We start from the raw sequence: 19,954 nt of genomic DNA, 5'->3' as shown, positions 1-19,954 counted from the left end.
GCGATGGCTTCAAAAAGATGGCGGCACATGGGCGGCCATCTTGCCAAAGATCGTCGCTCCCCATGACGTCATAGTGTTTATTCCAAAGGATGGTAGGGCAATCTCCTGGTGCTTGTGGAAATTAGACATCACTTTAGGAGAAAAGGCTGGGTCAAGAGTAATGATTATCCTATCTTCTAATACTTTAACCCCTTAAAGTAAACCTACCACCACTGATCTACCTGTTAAGGTAGATCGGGTGGTAGGTGGCTCCATTGGACGTGAGGATAGCCCTTTTAATGGCTAATCCTCATGTCCCTGGAATGTTTTTATAACTTTTATTTGCCTAATATGCAGTTGTGGGTATATGCGCAAAACTCCGGCTTCACAGGGCGCGAAACTCCTCATAGCTGTGCGCTGAAGATATCTGGTGAGAGGATCAAACAGGCTACTGCACCGTGTAGCCTCAGCTCCAGCTACTCCACGCCCCAGTAGCCTCTTAAGAAAATTATCATTTTAGGCAAATAAAAGATTGCAGGGACATGAGGATTAGCCCTTAAAAGGGTCACATCCAATAGAGGCACCTACCCGATCTACCTTAACCCCTTAACGCTAAGGTATAAGGGATGTATGAAGAGGGCTCACGGGCTGAGTCCTCTTCATACAAAGGTGGGGGTTTTTGCATTTTGCAGAAAACCCCCACCGCTAATAACCGCGGTTGGTGCTTGCACCGATCGCGGCTATTAACCATGTCATTGCTGCCGGCAAAGTCGCCGGTGGCGTTTAAAAGACAGCGGCTCGCGGGCGCCGCCATCTTTATTGCGATCCCTGCGCCCCCGAACATCATCGAGGGGTGGCAATTGGTTGCCATGGTAGCCTCGGGTCTTCTTTTGACACGAGGCTACATGGCTTCTGCAGTTTCGTTACAATGAGCCAGTGGCTCATTGTAATGAATGTGCTGCAAAAATGCCATATATTGCAATACAGAAGTATTGCAGCATATGGTAGGAGCGATCTGACCATCTAGGGTTAATGTACCCTAGATGGTCTAAAAAATTGTGAAAAAAAAAAGTTTAAAAAATAAAAAAAATTAATAAAATATTAAAAGTTCAAATCACCCCCCTTTCCCTAGAACGGATATAAAACATAATAAACAGTAAAAATCACAAACATATTAGGTATTGCCGCGTCCCAAATTGCCTGATCTATCAAAATATAAAAACGGTTACGGGCGGCGGTGACCTCCGGGACGGGAAAATGTCCGAAATGTGACTTTTACACCTTTTTACATAACATAAAAAATGAAATAAAAAATGATCAAAATGTCGCACAGACCTCAAAATGGTAGCAATGAAAACGTCGCCTCATTTCGCAAAAAAATTACACCTCACACATCTCCGTGCACCAAAGTATGAAAAAGTTATTAGCGTCAGAAGATGGCAAAATTTTTTTTTTCTTTTTTGTACACATTCGTTTAATTTTTGAAAATGTATTAAAACACAATAAAACCTGTATAAATTTGGTATCACCGCGATCGCACCAAACCAAAGAATAAAGCTGAGGTGTTATTTTGAGTGCACAGTCAAAGTCGAAAAAACTGAGCCCACAAGAACGTGACACATGTGCGGTTTTTTTTCAATTTTTCGACATTTGGAATTTTTTTTCAGCTTCGCAGTACACGGCATGTTAAAATAAATAACATTACGGGAAAGTAAAATTTGTTACGCACAAAATAAGCCCTCACACAGCTCTGTACACGTAAAACATTTCAACTGCTCTACTTTTTAGACGAAAAGTCACACCACTAATTTTTTTTTATAGAAACCTTTTGCCATTGGTCTTTTTATTGCCATAATTTGTTTTAGGTTTCCATTTTTTTTTACGGATGTGAGAAGGTTTCAAGTTTTAGTAGCAACTTCTCAGATTTTCAAAAGATTTGAAAAATGCTAAATGTCTGATGACCAATTCAGTTTGGAAGTGCCCTATAAAGGCTTATGTACTATATACCCCCACAAGTAACACCATTTTATAAACCCAACATCTCAAACTATTCAAATCAGCATTTGAGAAGTCTGTTAACCCTTTAATTCTTTCTCTAGAAGCAAACAAAAATGAATTGTTGTATAAGATTATTCTCATTTAGCCCTAAATGTACCCATTCATAAGGTATTATAGCTAAATATACATCCCTAAATTTTTGGCCTGTTTCTTCTAAGTACGGCAATACCAGATATCAACTGGATGTCAATATGTGGATGTCAACTGCTCTTTCACCACACTGCAATGTCCAGAACAGAGTTAGTGCTATTGGGATTTTGGCAGCCCAATTTGTCTACAAATGTTTTGTGGTGCCACAGCGTAATTGAAGAGCCCATAAAGTACCAGTGCGATAGAAAACCCCTAAACATGACACCACTTAGGAAACTACATCCCTAAATGAATTTATCTAGGGCTGTAGTGAGCCGGCCACTTAGTGAAACGTATAAATTCCGTTCCTGGCACAGAGTGAATTACTACTGCTATTTGACTCACCTTGTCTGTTTTTAGTGTTCTTAGTTCGCATTACACTATAATATGATTTATACATATTGGGGGTCATTTACTAAGGGCCCGATTCGCGGTTTCCCAACGTGTTACCCGAATATTTCCGATTTGCGCCGATTTTCCCTGAATTGGCCCGGGTTTTTAGCGCACACGATCGGATTGTGGCGCATTGGCGCTGGCATGCACGCGACGGAAATCGGGGGGCGTGGCCGAACAAAAACCCGACGGATTTGGAAAAACCGCCGCATTTAAAACAAAAAATTGGTCGCACGGGCCATACTCACATGCACCAGGAAGAGATCAGTGAACTCCGACGCAACTCGGCGGACCTCGGCACAGCAGCGACACCTGGTGGACATCGGGCGCAGGACCTTCATGAATCGCCGGAAGACCCGAACGCTTGTCCGAGAAGCCGCCGCTGGAACGCGAATGGACCGGGTAAGTAAATGTGCCCCATTATGTCTCAGTTGTGTATTGTACATCTGATATGGATTTACATGTAAAACAGAGCGATGGAGAGCGATTGGTAAGAAGGACTACTCCAGATGAAATAAAGTACAAGTGCCTCGACTTTATTGAGTCATGTAAGATACTTGTATGTATTGCAACTGTATTTTGGTGACTACACTGCTCAAAGAATTTATCTGGCAAAAAAATGGCATTTTTAATCTCTCAAATATGCCATGGAATTGGCAATTTATTTTGCCCAACTTAGGCCATTGAGGAAAAACATGTCAAAAATCATTCTGCAGGTTACCCCAGTTAGGGCAATATCCCATATGCGGCAATAAACAACAGGATAGGCACAAGGCAGGGCTCAGGAGGAAAGAATTGACTTTAATTTAGCTTTCGGAGCTCCTACTCACTAGATTGGTATTGGGGTGCACCTCAAGTACCAGTACAATAGAAACCCCCAAGAAGTGACCCCATTTTGGAAAAAGCACCCCTCGAAAAATGTATGTATGGTTGTATGAGCATTTTAACCCCTAAGATGCTGGATCACATGTATTACAAAGTGCATGGTGCAGAGTAAAAATTGCATTGCAATTAATCAAATATGCCATTCTAGTGACAAATTAAATCAACACAACTCATGCCACTGGGGAAAAAACATTCCAAAAATCTTTCTGCAGCTTATTCCGGGTACAGGAATATCCCATATGTGGCAATAACTTGCAGGATGGAGACCGCAGGGCTCAAAACTGAATAACTGGCATTTGGAGCACCTACATTTTACTTTGAAGCATTTGTAGATGCCCGTAGGGACCACTACAGTAGAAACCCCAAAGAACTGACCCTATTTTGGAAACTACAACCCTCCATGAATTAATCCAGGGGTATAGTTAGCATTTTAATCCCACAGGTGAACCCCAAATAAAATGCATAATGCATAGTGCATAATAAAAAATATCCATTGTCAATTCGTGCCCAGCTCCTGCCACAGCTAACAAACACCCCAAAGATCATGATGCATGTTTTCCCATATGCGGCAGTAATCTACAGGCTTGGCACATGGCAGGGGTTGGAAGGGAAGGTGCCACATGTGTCATGATGTATAAGCTATGCATATTACATCAGGGTAAAATCTACATCTAAATGTCCAGGGATGTGTGATAAATTTGGAAGCATCTTTCATACATAGTCCTGGTTTTTCTTGCAGGTCTCACAATGATAAATGGTGTCCCTATGAATGCCTTTTCTGGAGCACACCCTGCAACTCTTCTGTGTCCTCCCTTCTTGGCAGTTTGGGGAACTACTCCTGGAAAGTGCTGCCCTGGTACAATGCGTGATGTGGCCTCGCTTCCAGAAGTGCTGGCACTCCCTCCTTCCTACTTTACAAAAAGAAAGTACTTAATAACCACCTCTTGAAATTCCAGGAAAGTTCCCCTCTGGCCTGCACATCGATGTAGCACATAAGCATTATATAGTGCTCTCTGCATGATGTGCACGGCCAGCTTCTTGTACCACACCCTCGACTGCCGCATGGCATTGTATGGCTGAAGCACCTGGTCCGACAAGTCCACCCCTCCCATGTACTTATTGCAATCCAAAATACAATTAGGCTTGGGGGTTTCTGAACTGGTATCTCGGACTGGGACAGGGTGCATGTGTTGTGGTTAATAGAAGGACCTCTCTCTTGTCCTTGTACCTAACATACAATACAGAGTTGCTGCATAGTGCCCTGCAATCGTGCCTTCTAGACATTGTCCAGGTACAAGTGGTAGCCCCGGTCCAGCAGTGGGTGCACCAAATCCCACTCTATTTTCCCAGTAAAACCCAGGAAGGGGGGGCACTATAGTGGAGTCCTTCCCTTCATATACCATGAACTTGTAGGTATACCCTGATGAACTTTTGCACAGCTTATACATATTCACGCCATACCTTCGCCTCTTATTGGGCAGGTACTGGCGGATCTGAAGTCTCCTTTTAAATTGTACCAGGGACTCGCTCACATGTTTGGCGGGGGTATATGCCTGGGCAAACTTAGCACTAAAATGATCTAATATGGGCCTGACCTTAAATAAACAATCATAACCGGGGTCATCTCTTGGAGCACATTCTGGTACCATTCTTTATTCATGGATGTGTTTTTAGGCAAGACTGTGAGAGAGCCGATTCCCTTGGCTGAGAAGCCGCCCCACACATGAATGGCTGCAGGATGCTTTACAGTTGGCATGAGACAAGACTGGTGGTATCACTCATAGTTTCATAGTTTCTACGGTTGAAAAAAGACACTTGTCCATCAAGTTCAACCAAGGAAGGGAAGGGATTTGATGAGGAAGGGATTTAGGGGAAACAATTCTATATAACATAACCATCAATGTTATTTAGGTGTAAAAAGGCATCTAAACCCTTCTTGAAGCTATCCGCTGTCCCTGCTGTGACCAGCGCCTGAGGCAGGCTATTCCACAGATTGACCGTTCTCATAGTAAAAAAGCCCTGTCGCCTCCGGTGATTAAACCTTGATTTCTCCAAACGGAGACAGTGCCCCCTCGTCTTTTGATTTGATCTAATCTGAAACAACTTCCCACCATATTTTTTGTATGGACCATTCATATATTTAAATAAATTAATCATGTCCCCTCGTAGTCGTCTCTTTTCCAGACTAAATAAATCTAGTTGTTTTAATCTTTCCTCATAACTGAGACCCTCCATACCCCTTATCATTTTTGTGGCTCTACGTTGAACCCTCTCCAGCTCCAGGGCATCCTTTTTATGGACCGGTGCCCAGAACTGGACAGCATATTCCAGGTCTTCTGTGAACAAGCTGTTTTCCAGATGTTCCAAACAATCGGAAAGGGGATTCGTCAGCAGTGGCGTAACTAGAGTCCACTGGACCCGAGACAAAATTCCTAATAGCCCCCCCCCCCCCCCAATTATACCTAAAAAAACTTCTGCTAACCGACATTTCAGTGATTATTACATATTCTGCCCCCCACAATTATTTAATATTCTGTCCACCCATAATGAATTATTTCATATTCTGTACCCCTCAACAATGAATTATTACATATTCTGTGTGCCCCCCACAATTAATTATTACATATTCTCTCCCCCACAATGAATTATTACATATTCTGTGCCCCTCAACAATGAATTATCTCATAGACTGACCCCCCACACACAATGAATTATTACATATTCTGCACCCCCAATGAATTATTACATATCCTGCCCCCCCACAGTGAATTATCACATATTCTGCCCCCCCCAAATGAATTATTACATATTCTGTCCCCTACAATGAATTATTACATATTCTCTCCCCCCACTATTAATTATTGCATATTCTGCCCCCACAATTAATTATTACATATTCTGTGTGCCCCCCACAATTAATTATTACATATTTCCCCCCCCCCCACTATTAATTATGACATATTCTGCCCCCCCCCAATGAATTATTACATATTCTGCCCCCCCCACGCCACAATGGACCCGGTCTCAATGGCGACCGCTGCAACACTGTTCATCAGAGAAAATGACTTTATCCCAGTCCTCAGCAGTCCACCTTCTGTACCTTTTACAGAATATCAGTCTGTCCCTGATGTTTTTTCTGGAGAGAAGTGGCTTCTTTGCTGCCCTTCTTAGACAAGAGTCTCCGCTTCACAGTGCGTGCAGATGCGCTCACACCTGCCTGCTGCCATTGCTGAGCAAGCTCTGCACTGCTAGTAGCTCGATCCTGAAAACTGAAACACTTTTAATCGGTTAAGGACCGGGCCCTTTCCTCTTTTTTCATTTCCATTTTTCACTCCCCACCTTCAAAAATCTATAGCTTTTTTATTTTTACATGTATAGAGCTGTCTGATGGCTTGTTGTCTGCGTAACAAATTGCACTTCATAGTGATGGAATTAAATATTCCATGCCATGTACTGGGGAGCGAGAAAAAAAATTCCAAATGCAGTGAAAATGGTGAAAGAACGCATTTTCGCCATTTTCTTGTGGGCTTAGATATTACGGCTTTCACTGAGCGCCCCAAAAGACATGTCTACTTTATTCTTTGGGTTGGTACGATTATGGAGATACCAAATTTGTATAGGTTTTATAATGTTTTCATACATTTACAAAAATTAAAACCTCCTGTACAAAAATATTTTGGGGGATTTTGCCATCTTCTGGCACTGATAACTTTTTTATACTTTGTTGTACGGAGCTGTGGGTGGTGTCATTTTTTGCAACATTTGATAATATTTTCAATGATATAATTTTTAGGACTGTACGACCTTTTGATCACTTTTTATAGATTTTTAAAATATTTTTTAAAATGGCAAAAAAGTGCCATTTTCGACTTTGGGCGCTATTTTCCATTACGGGGTTCAACGAAAAACCGTTATTATATTTTGAAAGATCGGGCATTTTCGGACGCGTCGATACCTAATGTGTTTATGATTTTTACTGTTTATATTTATGTTCTAGGGAAAGGAGAGATGATTTGAATTTTTAGGGTTTTTTTATCATATTTTTTTTTTTTAACTTTTTTAAATTTTTAAAAAAAACCCTAGGTTGTCTGATCGATCCTATCATATACTGCCATACTACAGTATGGCAGTATATGAGGATTTTCCTCCTCATTTATTACAATTTGTTATCAGCACATTGTAATGAAAGGGTTAAAACGAAATAGGCTACCAAGGAGACGGATCGCCGCTCCCGGATGACGTCACGGGGAGCCACGATCCTAGGCAAGATGGCGGCGCCCATGTGCCGCCATCTTTTTGAGGCTGCCTGTAGCTTTGCCGGCAGCGATAGCTGTGCTAACACCCGCGATCGCCCACTATGGCATCATGTTTTATTCTAAGGTTTTGTGATGATGGAGGTAAAGAGGAAACCCCTCCCTTTTCTACCTTTGGAGTAAATCCAGCGCCCAGTTTTACCTTTCCCAAGAAAGGAATCCCGTTGTTCTTTCCTAGCTCGAAGGGGATAGCTTCTTTGATCTTTATTGATCTCAGGAAATCTTTTCTTCTGATCGGGCGCTTTCTCCAGAATAGAGTCCAATTCTGGGCTGAAGACGAATTCCCCTGAAAAAGATATGTTACATAACCTGGTCTTGGAACGGATTTTCCCATAGCCACGGTTTCCCCCATAGAGCTCTTGCGACCAGGGACAGGGCTCCTTCCCTTGCTGCAAACCTCAAACATTCAGCCGAAGAGTTAGCTAAAAACCCTGTATCCAATTTTAGAACAGGAATCAATTCTAATAGAATTTCCTTTGATGTGTCCGCTTTGATTTGGGATTCTAACCGATTTAGCCAAAAGAAGAAGATTCGGGCTACCGAAGTAGCTGCACTATTAGATTTTAGAATAGCAGCTTCTCATGTTCTCTTTAGAACACTGTTTTCCTGTCCATTGGATCGCCATGTTAGGCCTTTATTCTATAGGTCACTACGATTACGGTAATGCCTCATTTATATAGTTTTTCATTTATTTTTACAATTTTACTGGATAAAAAATAATATAGAGGAAATCTCATTTGTTTTTGCATTGCAATCTTTTCGGAGACACAACTTTAATATTTTTTGGTTAACCCCTTAAGGACGCAGGGTTTTTTCGCTCATTTCTCGCTCTCCACCTTCAAAAATCTATAACTTTTTCATTTTTACGTGTACAGACCTGTGTACGGGCTTATTTTGTGCGTGACAAAATTTATTTTCCCGTAATGTTATTTATTTTAACATGCCATGTACAGGCAGTCCCCGGGTTACATACAAGATAGGGTCTGTAGGTTTGTTCTTAAGTTGAATTTGTATGTAAGTCGGAACTGTATACTTTATCATTGTTATCCCAGCCAGAACTTTTTTGGTCTCTGTGACAATTGGATTTTAAAAATGTTGGGTTGTCATAAGAATCAGGATTAACAATGAAGCTTCATTACAGACACCTGTGATAACTGTTGCAGCTGTTTATTGTAGCCTGGGACTAAAGTACAATAAATTACCAATATCCAGTGGTCCGTTTGTAACTAGGGGTCGTATGTAAGTCGAGTGTTCTTAAGTGGGGGACCGCCTGTACTGCGAAGCTGAAAAAAAATTACAAATGTGGAAAAATTTAAAAAACGTCACGTTCTTGTGGGCTCAGTTTAAGACTTTGACTGTACGCTCCAAATAACACCTCAGCTTTATTCTTTGGTTCGGTACAATCATGGTGATACCAAATTTATACAGGTTTTATTGTGTTTTAATACATTTTCCAATATTAAACGAATGTGTACAAAAGACAAAAATTTTTTGCCATCTTCTGAGGCTAATAATTTTTTCATACATTGTCTCACGCAGCTGTGTGAGGTGTCATTTTTTGGGAATTAGCCGACGTTTGCTACCATTTAGAGGTCTGTGCGACAGTTTGATAATTTTTTATGTGATGTAAAAAGGTGTAAAAGTCACATTTTGGGGGCGTGGCGATCGGAATAAAGATGGCGGCAATGAAAGGGTTAATAGCTGCGATTGGTGCAAGCACCAACTGCTGTTAGCAGTGTGGGTTTGCAATATGCAACAACCCCCACCCTTGTATGAAGAGGACTCAGCCCGTGAGCCTTCTTCATACATTCCCTGTACCTCTGCGCCGTAGAGCTACAGCGCAGAGCGTTAAGGGGTTAACAAAGCGAGGTGAGGGCTTATTTTTTACGTGTTGAGTTGTTCTTTTCAGTGGTACCATTTGGTGCACAACTTTAGAACATTTTTGTGTAGAGATTTTATCAAAATGTACATTTTTGGTGAGTTTTTCGGGTTTTGTTTTTACGACGTTCACGGAGCGGGTCCAATATTTTATTAAACCAAATATGTGGGTTTTGTTGTCGATTTTGTGTTTTTTTTTCACTTCATTGCATGTGTATAGGGAATATGTGTTTAGGGGACCAACTTTAATTCTTTTTATTAAAAAAATGTTTTTATTTAATGTTTAAGGCAGGGACCTGGCCCCAGGAAGCAGATCATGCAGCCCCGGGCAATGGCAGTCCCAAGGCTGCAGTCGGAGCAGCGGACCCCCCCCCCTTTAAATGCTCCCAACATGCTGCGGTCAGTGCAACCACGGCGTGTTAGGGGTTAACACCCGCGATCAGAAAACTCTCCGATAAAAAGGTGTTAGAGGCAGGTGGTGGCTATAATATACACCCACAGCTTCTGGCGCCGGCTCTGTTCAGGAGCCGGTGCCAGAAGCATTACGTAATTGTACTGCATTTTGCGGGAACGCACCCCCGCGATGCAGTACTATTACGTCAAATATCGGGAAGGGGTTAAAAAGGATGGCGGCGCCATCTTGGATTAGATCGTCGTGCCCCAGGACGTCATTGGGGGAGGGGGCGCGATTGGTTGCCATTACGGCCTTGGTCTTCCGTGGCTGTCTCATTTTGACCCATTCATTACAATGTGCAATTTGTGCATTGTAGTGAATGAGTAAAATGTAGTGTGGTAGTATATGGTAGGATCAATCAGAAAACCTAGTGTTAAAGTAGACCTAGGAGGTCTGAAAATACTAAAAATAAAAACCTAAAAATCCTAATCACCCCCTTTCCCTGGAAGTCATACAAGTAGTAGAATTCATACACACATTGGGTATTTCTGCGCTTGGCAATCTTCATCAGCACCAGAGATTAATGGACCAGAATGGTCATGGACAGTTGCGTGCTCCATTAATTTGATGGAGTGTTCTCACAAGTTGTGGGAGTCTCAGCATTGAGACCCCACTGATCAGCAAGTCAGGCCCTAACCCATGAATACGGCCCAAATTTAGTTCATGGGAAAACCCCTATAAGAGGCTTCCTCCAGGTAGGCTGTAATGGAGGACAAGGGAGAAACATTTGTTACAAATAAGTACCTGGTGTTTAGGGAAAGAAAAACGAGATGTGTATGGATGACATAGAATAAACTTTATTAATACAACAATTAAAACATACTTAAAAACCCAAAAGACAAGATTGGGTACATATCACACAGCTTCCCCAGAGCAACCACAGATGAAGACGGTACAAAGACCGTAATAGACAGCATATAAGCAAGTGTATTCAAAAAGTGCACATAAATATCATTCAGGACCAAAGGAAAGGTAAACATATAATGATGACGAGTATGGTCAATATGCAGCCAGGTCCAATATGAACAAAATACTATATAAAGTGCAAAACTACATTACCAATTAAGAAGGTTGCGTCCGGGGTTCTCTTATTTTGATTATAATGCGATCACTGTCTTTCATTATATATTTATATTGCGCTTTAGTAATTCTACACATGTACCTTTATACATTTTTACTTCATTATTTGATGTATTTTCGTGTGCCCTGGGCGCTCTGCTGTGGCTTGGCCCACAATTTTTTGCTCCGCTCCCGTCGTCCCCTGACGCCTTTACCGGTGACACATAGTGTCAAGTCACACTATAGTCTCCAATCCACCATACTACTTTTCGTGGGTTCATGTTTTAGGTCTTTAGTATTTTAGGTTTTACGGCACTATGCACTTTAGATGTGATCAATGATATATGTTATTTTGTCAATTCTTTTATATTGTCACTGCGGGTTTATAACTCCCCTCTTAGATATCTGATACACTTATAGTTATACCTTTTTGAATAAAATTCTTTTTCCTTTTTTTGACATAACATATTCCTATATGTCGTTTCTGTCTGATCACATATTCCTTACAACCTGGAAACTGCTGTATTCACCCAACTGCTCTGTCGGCAATTCTGTGTAAATTTCACCATTTCACAGTATTTAATATAATATGCTTTTGCATTCTTTGTTTTCGCCGAGAATCTGTTTTATTATTTTTATATTCACTCTATCAGCCATATAGCTGTATGCAATACTGCTATTGGACACATTTACTGCATTTATGCTTACCTTATAAGAGTTCTTTCACTAGATATCCGTTTCGCCGACATTTACTCTGAGGTTCCGCGTCTACAATTTTTTTTTTTTTCCTTCCATCGGCCATACTCTTATCAATAATGGTTTTATTCAGATACTCTTGCTCCACAAGGTTGGACACATTTTACTCACTTATTGATATATTCATGTTCTTTGCGTATTGAGCTCCTGCTTATGTCTAGCTTATTATCATTCGTTGTATTGCTGTGCAATTGCAAGCTTTCTGCATCTTTGATATAAATATGATCTGGGACTATTCAGGACATGTGTCACTTTTATCCTAGCCACACTGGCTTCTATTTGCTCATACTTTTGGATACATACAAACCTTTTCTGGTTTACACCTTTTGTATTTCGCCACTAATTATACTATGATATTCGTCGTCTCTTTATGCTGATTTATTTATTAATATTTTTTCTGTATTTCTTGTTTTACCCCATCCTCTGATATTTCAACATAGCAGATAACGTTGACACCATATCGTAGCTTGATTGGGGCTTTTGGAGATTATTGCTACATTTCTCCGCCCTCTGGGAGGGTGGAACGCAGGTCTTACTTTCTTTGTTGACAGTTTCCGGCCTTTTGGAACGCACGGACATTGTTCTGGGAGGCGCGCCACCGGATGTGACATCACGATGGGGCGGAAGTGGGCTGTGCCGTGGCGGAGCACCCAGGGCATTTAAACGTATCACTCGCCTTGTGCTAACATCCCCTGACGAAGCCCGCTGAGCCGGGCAATACGCGTGGGGCATCTCTCCCCGGACGCAACCTTCTTAATTGGTAATGTAGTTTTGCACTTTATATAGTATTTTGTTCATATTGGACCTGGCTGCATATTGACCATACTCGTCATCATTATATGTTTACCTTTCCTTTGGTCCTGAATGATATTTATGTGCACTTTTTGAATACACTTGCTTATATGCTGTCTATTACGGTCTTTGTACCGTCTTCATCTGTGGTTGCTCTGGGGAAGCTGTGTGATATGTACCCAATCTTGTCTTTTGGGTTTTTAAGTATGTTTTAATTGTTGTATTAATAAAGTTTATTTTATGTCATCCATACACATCTCGTTTTTCTTTCCCTAAACATCATTACTTTTTGGATGTGTGACGTAACCCTTTATTCCCATTGTTGCCCCACCCATCTCTAATAACAAATAAGTACCTGGCAGAGCAATAAGAATGCAATAGAAGTGAATATACTAAAATTTTATTTAAGAAGAACAACAGTTTTAGATTGCTCAATAGATACATCTATACACTGGCACATTATACAATTCAATGACACCTGTGACTTATTTTCTTTCCACCCATTGTCTAGTTCTGGTTGTGAAATCCCAGTGACAAAAATGAATGTTATAGCGGTCAATCTTCCTGTATAGCAAAGTGACCAGATTCCTAGGGCTCTCATTCTTGCTGGAAATCCCTGCACCAACATTCATTGACCATTGCTTGGGATTCCTTAGAGCAGCTGTTAAGTCCCATTCTATTTGTCATACACCTGGTCCTTTACAGTGCGACATTTTGATATTTGACCCGATTCCTTAAAAGGAGGTTTGCCCATAATTTTTAACCCCTTACTTAAGATTGTACCATTTTAGCTCTTATCACACCCTAGACTGGTCAGTGTAATATTTCAGATTGTGGGTGGGGACTAAGCAGAAACTTATATAAGCATGAAACGCTATATTTTGTCCTAAGTATTTAAGAATCTTCTCTTTAAATACTTAATTTAAAGTGGTGCAGGTATAGAAGCTAATACCTACACAGTACATATGCAAATAACAGTTTTGATTTATTAAAATATCCTTGTAGCTTGCAAATTTGAGAAGTGACAGTTCATCCAATAAAAGAACTTTGTGAATAAAAATTGCAGAAGTGTGTCTAAAGAGATTCTTTCCTACATTTGCAGCTTGCTATGGAAATGCACTGTCAAATCCTACCAGCCAGAAGTGAGATGGTGTAGGTACACTACACCTATAATCATTGAACTGACAAATTCAGTTCAGTAGTTTTAGGTTGGGTGCACTGCTTAGGTGGTTGTTCAGCTGCAAAGTAACTGCTGGTCAACCAGAGACAAAATGTATACAGACTACATATTTGCTGTGCATGAAATATTTAATGCCCCTTATGCTGGAGTAAAATAAAGTGTATGCAGAATAGAGGAAAATCACTTTTATCTCATCCAAAAAGTGGAACATGCCTTTGAAGCAAGCCACTGTCCTAATCAGACTTTAAGGTGATGAATGAAGTCTTAGGAGATACTGCATCACCAGCATGTGCCATCAACTAAATGTATTATCGGAAGTCCATGGTGTCATTACAGGGTGCAGCCAGCATCTCATTACCCAAACTTACTGGCAAACTTGAACCAAATAAGGTGTAAATATACTGTTAAACATTATTTATGTGCAACTTTACAATTCAGCTGAACACAATATAGATTGTTGGGGGTTCAGGGATAGAATTCCCTTATCCTCCTCCATAACAAAGTTTATGGCCACCCCTTTCCTTCCAAAACGACCAATCCTAGAAAGGGAAAAAAAAGGAGATACTCGCGTTAAATTCAGCAACACCAACTGAAACAAGGGGCTGAGCAACTGTACTCTGTTCCTCAACTATTTGAACATAAAAACTCATAAGAAGTTTGCCTGAGGATTTAGTGAAATGTCATTTATTTTAAAAGAAAAATTGTTTGAGACCAAGCGTCCCTGTCTGCTGTGAAGGTCAAAACAGGCAGGGATAGTAGGAAGCAATTTATTTTTTGCAGGGGGAACGACAGGACAGCACTTAACAGCTATACTGTAACTTATCCTGCATGATAAATGCTTTCCTTCAAGTCATACCCACAGAAGGCATTTAATGCTTTGGCACAGACCTTGCTGTAACATTACTACTAGCCAATGGCACCCATTCAATCAGCCAGTTCCATAAATGCATAGGCAAGCAAACCTTGCATTGCTGTGCAGTAGCTTGTACAGAGTTTTAACATACAGACCTGTGAATGTAGTTCTCACGGTTGGTTGGCAGGTCATAGTTTATGACTAGGGAAACTTGCTGCACATCTATGCCACGTGCCTACAAAATGAACAGTTCATTATAGAATGTATTGACCAAATGTAGAATATATTGTCCAATTACAGCACCATTTTTTGTCCTATAAAGTGTATGGATTGTCAGCCATAGTATAGTGGTGAACTACAACTGTGTAGTCCACTGTGGAATATGGCTCTTTCTCTCCCAAAGAACTTTACTGCTAGGTATAAGTACCTGTCACAGAAATAAAAGGTCTTTGGTTATAGGCATTTCTACTTACCAGTAAGTCAGTAGTGATCAACACAGGACTAGACCCAGATCTGAACTCCCTCATGATGACATCTTGCTCCTTCTGATCCAAGTCACCATGCTGTCAAGGAAAGTTTGTTAGTAAAGTCAAAGGCATTTACGTGTCGGTTGTATGAGACCAAGCGTCCCTGCCTGCCACAGTGACCAGTCAGGGATAGAAGGAAACAAGTTTATTTCAGCAGGTGAATAACAAAGCAACACCCTGCTAGTGTAATCACACAAAGAATATATAGAATATGCATTATATGGGAAAACCATAGCCAAAAAGGTTATTCGTCTCAACATTCAGCCCTCAACCTCATCTTCCATTTCTTAAGGCCTTGTGGTGCTCAGATAAGCACTGCATCCCCCCCCCCCATGTGGCTTAAAAGTGCCTGCTAGTTTATTACTGCTTTGTCTTTCAAGTTGAAATTTGCAATACCAGGCTTAAAAGTATAGAGTAGTTACCAGTAAACCCAGCTGATCAATGGGGATCCAACATTTCAAATCCACATATATATATGAAATATATAATATATATATATAATATATTTTTATTTATATAGTTTTAGTGACAAGTCACCTGTGTTTGGACCTCTGGATGTTCGTTGGTGGAGACATTCCAGCAGAAGACTGGACAGAAGCTACAGCTTTATAACAGAAGTGGTGAAAACTGTTACAATGCGACTTCTATGCACTTTTAATGGCTTCCCTTGCTGTCAGACTTCTATTATGGTTTTTTACTAATGTTGGGAACTGAAGTCCAAATACAGGTGAAAACTTTGCCCAATCCTACAGCAAGGTGTATCCCCTTAAATACTGGTGGATAACCTACTTCATTTAAAACTCTGGACTACTTTAAAAAGTGAACCAACTACCCATTAAAAGGGAACCGTCAGCACTTTCACAATTAGTTTGAGAGGTTCACAGAGCCTTGATAACTGACACCCTTTAGATAAAATGGCTTTCATCACATCCTGATTATCTGTTATATTACCTGGCATCAGAGGGGAGGGTCCTACTTGGCTGCCACCTCCTTTTGCCTCCCCACTATTCTGCACTCCAAGTCATGTGACCATGGCATTGTCATGCAAGATGTACCCCTTGTATGTTGTCTGATCATGAAAACACAGCAGCCTCCATGGATTTTTATGCCTCCCTGACCGCCATGGAGGCCGCTGTGATTTCACTTGATCAGATACATACAAGGGGTACATTTTGCAATTGTAAAGAACCTTAGATGGCATCACCCAGGTCACATGTAACAAGGCACCATGTTAAAAATTTGACACCTGCAGAGGCTACTAGTACATGGAGAAGTGTTTGCTCCCACAGCACAGACTAAACCACAGTAGCTTCTTGTCATATTGGCAAGATCGTTTATCAGAAGTTACTGTGGTGTGTGGAGGGTTGCTAAGGTGGAACCCATCATTTGATCACCCTTAGTGATCAATTTTTGTTTACCGTCAGCCAATTAATATAGTTATAGTATGAAGGAAAGGAAACTAGTTATAGGCCACTTACATAAATAGCGTCTTTTCAACATATCAAACACTCGTCCTGGTGTTCCTACAACAATGTGTGGCGCTTCTGCATTTCATTGCGGACATTTGTTCCTCCGATGCAAGCATGGCATGTTGCGCCCATGTGGTCACCTTGGGCCAAAATAACCTTTTGAATCTAAGAACATACAATTTAAGATTATGAAAAGGAAAGGAAGTCCTAACCAGCATACCTATACTTGTGAAGTGACAGGTAATGGTGCTGAAAGATTGTTGAAGATTTATAGAATAGCAACTCAAAAGAATGGAGTGTCAAGTGTATATTCTTACAAGGGTTACAGTTGGCTAGTTGTTACCTAATGCATACTGCCCCATGTATGTGCAGATCCATGTACAGTCATTATTCTGGGCATTAGATTGCATCACATAACAAAACAGCCATACTCAAGACCCATCAGCAGTTCAGGTGAAAACAGCTGCTATCTCCAGTCTAGTGCAACTACAGGTGGCATTAATAGTCTGGCATGATAACCATCTGCAGTAAGCGTACATGCTCCAGTCTGCTTCAAACATGAATGTTATCACTACAACACTTGCCAGAAGAAGAAGTCCAAGGCAAGAAGGGCAGACAAGCTGCTGCCAGAACCAAACATTAATGGGTCACTAGTATCAATACTCCAAGTTGACTGAAGCAGCAGCATTTTAGATATGTCCATATGTGTGTGCAGCCCAAAACATGATCCAGTATGAAAATAATGAACAGCTACAGTACCAAGGACATTCATTACATAGCACTGTATTGTTGGGAGTGATGAGACAGCAGTGCCCCTGAATGCTGTGCTTTTCTGGGATGGAGTCTTAAAGTACAAGATTACTTTCTGCACAATTGGGATTTCTAAAAAGATTTCCTAAAGAGTAGGGAGACATTTAATGTTCTCAAATATTACCTGCATGTGTAACTCACAAATCATAACAAGTGATCAGAAAGTAAAGTTCTCTCCATTTCAGGTCAGTCCCGAAAGATGGTTACCATCATTTCACTTGTCTAGGATCATACAGGGAATTCAGGAACATCTAGCTTACAATATGTACATACATTGTCAGAAATCATACAAACCTTTAATGCAGGGAATGATGGCTCGCTGCTGAATGGCAGAAGGCTTTTCAAAACCATAGGCATAGATTCCCCTTAGAAGAGATTCTTTTAAGTTCATGTCATCAAAATTGTCAACAATTTCATTCCAGTTGCTCTGTAGGAAGACAGGAGTCATTTAGCCTTCAGCAAACAATACCAATAATAACCAAACATTTTATGGTACCAACCTCAATGACACCATCGGGGTCCATTCCTTCAGGGCCTCCATGGTCTCTAAAAAGAAATGCAAAAAAAACATGATACGTGGAAATATTCTGCCAATTTTAAACAAATTGTGGGTGTTGGACTATGGAGTTCTGTATAAACTGAGAATTTCACAAAGCAATGTACCCAACACTGGAGTCAAAGTTCATCATTCACAAGGTACAGAATGGCCAATCTACAAATTAAGACGACCTAGGAAAAATCTGGACCAGAGGAGCAGTTGTAGCCATTCTACATCTAATTTACTGCCACAGGAAACCTATTTAAGTCAAGCTAGTCAGCAGGATTCACCCCCCAATATACTGTTTACAGAAGATCTTTTGAGGTCACTGAAGGTGTAAAGAAAGCAGCTACATGTCTCAGGCAACTAGATAACATGCCGACATGTATCCTTCCTCTGGATACCAGTGCATGTAAAGTATTGGGGCTTAACATGTGCTCTTGTCTGACGTTCTTTATGACACATTAAGAAGGGGCCTTACTTAAAGGGAACCTGTGACCAGGAGACCCATTTTTAGAACTCCCCCAGTCCCCACATAGCATAGAACATACACCCCAAAGTGTTTGTTTAAAAAAAATAGGTTTTACAGAAAAAAGATATGTAGTAGGACCCAACTGAGGCAGTAGCAGAGGGCCAATCATCAGATCAGAAATTTTGCTCTGATCCACTGAAGGAATGCTGTGTTATACTGAGTATGTAAGCATGTGCTGCTACTTTTTACTGCTATAAAAAGCTCTTGAGATGAGAAAGGACAAATCAGTGATTTCATGGTTGATCCTGGAGAAATCTTAGCTTCATACCAGTCGATCTGGTTCCGATCAGAACCAGGCACCTATAGCTGACATGTGATATGTGCTACACATGCTTCTAGATACTGGATACAGGTCACTCACCCACCCAGCAGTTATCAGATGACAGATAGCAGGACACAGCTCTGGTGCTCAAAGTGTTTAATAAGACATTCCCCAAACTAGGTGGCAGTAACAGATGTGAGGGGCACATACCACCCTGCAGTGGGGCCTGTACAAGTGATCAGTAAGTAAATTCTCTCCATATCAGGTCAGTCCCGAAAGATGGTTACCATCATGTCACTTATCAGGAGCCCCTGCACTGACATACGTGCGCCCCCTCCTATCCGCCATGTTGTGCCCAAAGGATCCCTCCTCCGCCCTGCGGCGCTGTCCCCTCCCCGGGCCGCCAGAATCCGCTCCCCGTCCACTGCTCAGGGGGTAACATGGGCCGAACCTGAAACACTGACGGTCCTAATACGCCGACCGTGTCCCGTTACCAGCGATAAATGCCGCACGCCACTGCTATAGGTCACTACAGTATGTACAGACACGAAAGCGCGGCCGGGCCTACACAGCCGCTACCCGGGGCAGAAGCCTCCAGCAGCCCTAGTGACTAGAGCTGTGCAGCAGCAGCGTGCGAGGCGGCAGGACCCCGGCTCACTGGGCCAATTACCTTGAATAATCCGCAGAGCCGCCAGACATGATCCGCACCACGTTTCAGAGCTCAACTGGAAAGGATTTGAGGAGGGCGCACACGCCGTTTATATAGCCGGAACTATATTATTGAACGGCGCAGGAATACCATCACGGTGTGCAAAGTCTCTAGCGCAATAAAGTTCCTCATGTTGTGGTGACCCCAAACCATGTTCAAGAATAGAACTACTTTAACCCTTTAACCCCTACGGGACACAGCCTATTTTGGCCTTAAGGACGCGGTCCCATTTTTCAAATCTGACCTGTGTCACTATAAGTGGTTATAGCTTTGGAACGCTATGAGATATCCAGGGGATTTTGAGATTGTTTTCTCGTGACACATTGTACTTCAAATTAGTTTAAAAATTTGGATGAAATCTTTTGCGTTTAGTTATGA

The 19,954-nt window shown here is 41.4% G+C and overlaps 1 protein-coding gene and 3 non-coding genes across 5 annotated transcripts; all 4 read right to left on the bottom strand.

Annotated features, from left to right (window-relative positions):
• Positions 1 to 13,080: 13,080 nt before the first annotated feature.
• Positions 13,081 to 19,642, bottom strand: LOC140122166 (eukaryotic initiation factor 4A-II-like). Of its 2 annotated transcripts, XM_072142706.1 has the most exons (7): positions 19,538 to 19,642; positions 18,036 to 18,081; positions 17,830 to 17,962; positions 16,735 to 16,890; positions 15,203 to 15,292; positions 14,885 to 14,964; positions 13,081 to 14,415 (listed from the first exon to the last, which is right to left on the bottom strand). In XM_072142706.1, the coding sequence occupies exons 1-4, from the start codon at positions 19,564 to 19,566 to the stop codon at positions 16,862 to 16,864; spliced, it is 237 nt and encodes a 78-aa protein (XP_071998807.1). In that variant the 5' UTR covers positions 19,567 to 19,642; the 3' UTR covers positions 13,081 to 14,415; positions 14,885 to 14,964; positions 15,203 to 15,292; positions 16,735 to 16,861. The 2 variants fall into 2 exon arrangements, with proteins under 2 accessions (XP_071998807.1, XP_071998806.1); XM_072142705.1 differs by lacking the exons at positions 17,830 to 17,962; positions 18,036 to 18,081; positions 19,538 to 19,642 and having other exon boundaries at positions 16,735 to 16,784.
• LOC140123283 (small nucleolar RNA SNORA63) lies at positions 14,578 to 14,706 on the bottom strand. Its single transcript, XR_011854613.1, has one exon. It is a non-coding gene; the product is annotated as a small nucleolar RNA SNORA63 (small nucleolar RNA).
• Positions 17,687 to 17,755, bottom strand: LOC140123298 (small nucleolar RNA SNORD2). Its single transcript, XR_011854627.1, has one exon. It is a non-coding gene; the product is annotated as a small nucleolar RNA SNORD2 (small nucleolar RNA).
• LOC140123301 (small nucleolar RNA SNORD2) lies at positions 19,100 to 19,167 on the bottom strand. The gene has a single exon (XR_011854630.1). It is a non-coding gene; the product is annotated as a small nucleolar RNA SNORD2 (small nucleolar RNA).
• Positions 19,643 to 19,954: the final 312 nt, after the last annotated feature.

The sequence above is a fragment of the Engystomops pustulosus genome, chromosome 3 (assembly GCF_040894005.1).
Source record: "Engystomops pustulosus chromosome 3, aEngPut4.maternal, whole genome shotgun sequence".
NCBI lineage: Eukaryota > Metazoa > Chordata > Amphibia > Anura > Leptodactylidae > Engystomops > Engystomops pustulosus.
This window is presented reverse-complemented; position numbering and strand designations above follow the sequence as displayed.

Coding starts and splice junctions, on each gene's coding strand:
- LOC140122166 (XM_072142705.1), bottom strand. CDS start 15,256: ATGAGGGAGTTCAGATCTGGGTCTAGTCCTGTGTTGATCACTACTGAC. Junction 14,965..15,202: donor TGATCACTACTGACTTACTG/GTAAGTAGAAAT, acceptor TTCATTTTGTAG/GCACGTGGCATAGATGTGCA. Junction 14,416..14,884: donor CGTGAGAACTACATTCACAG/GTCTGTATGTTA, acceptor TTCCCTTTCTAG/GATTGGTCGTTTTGGAAGGA.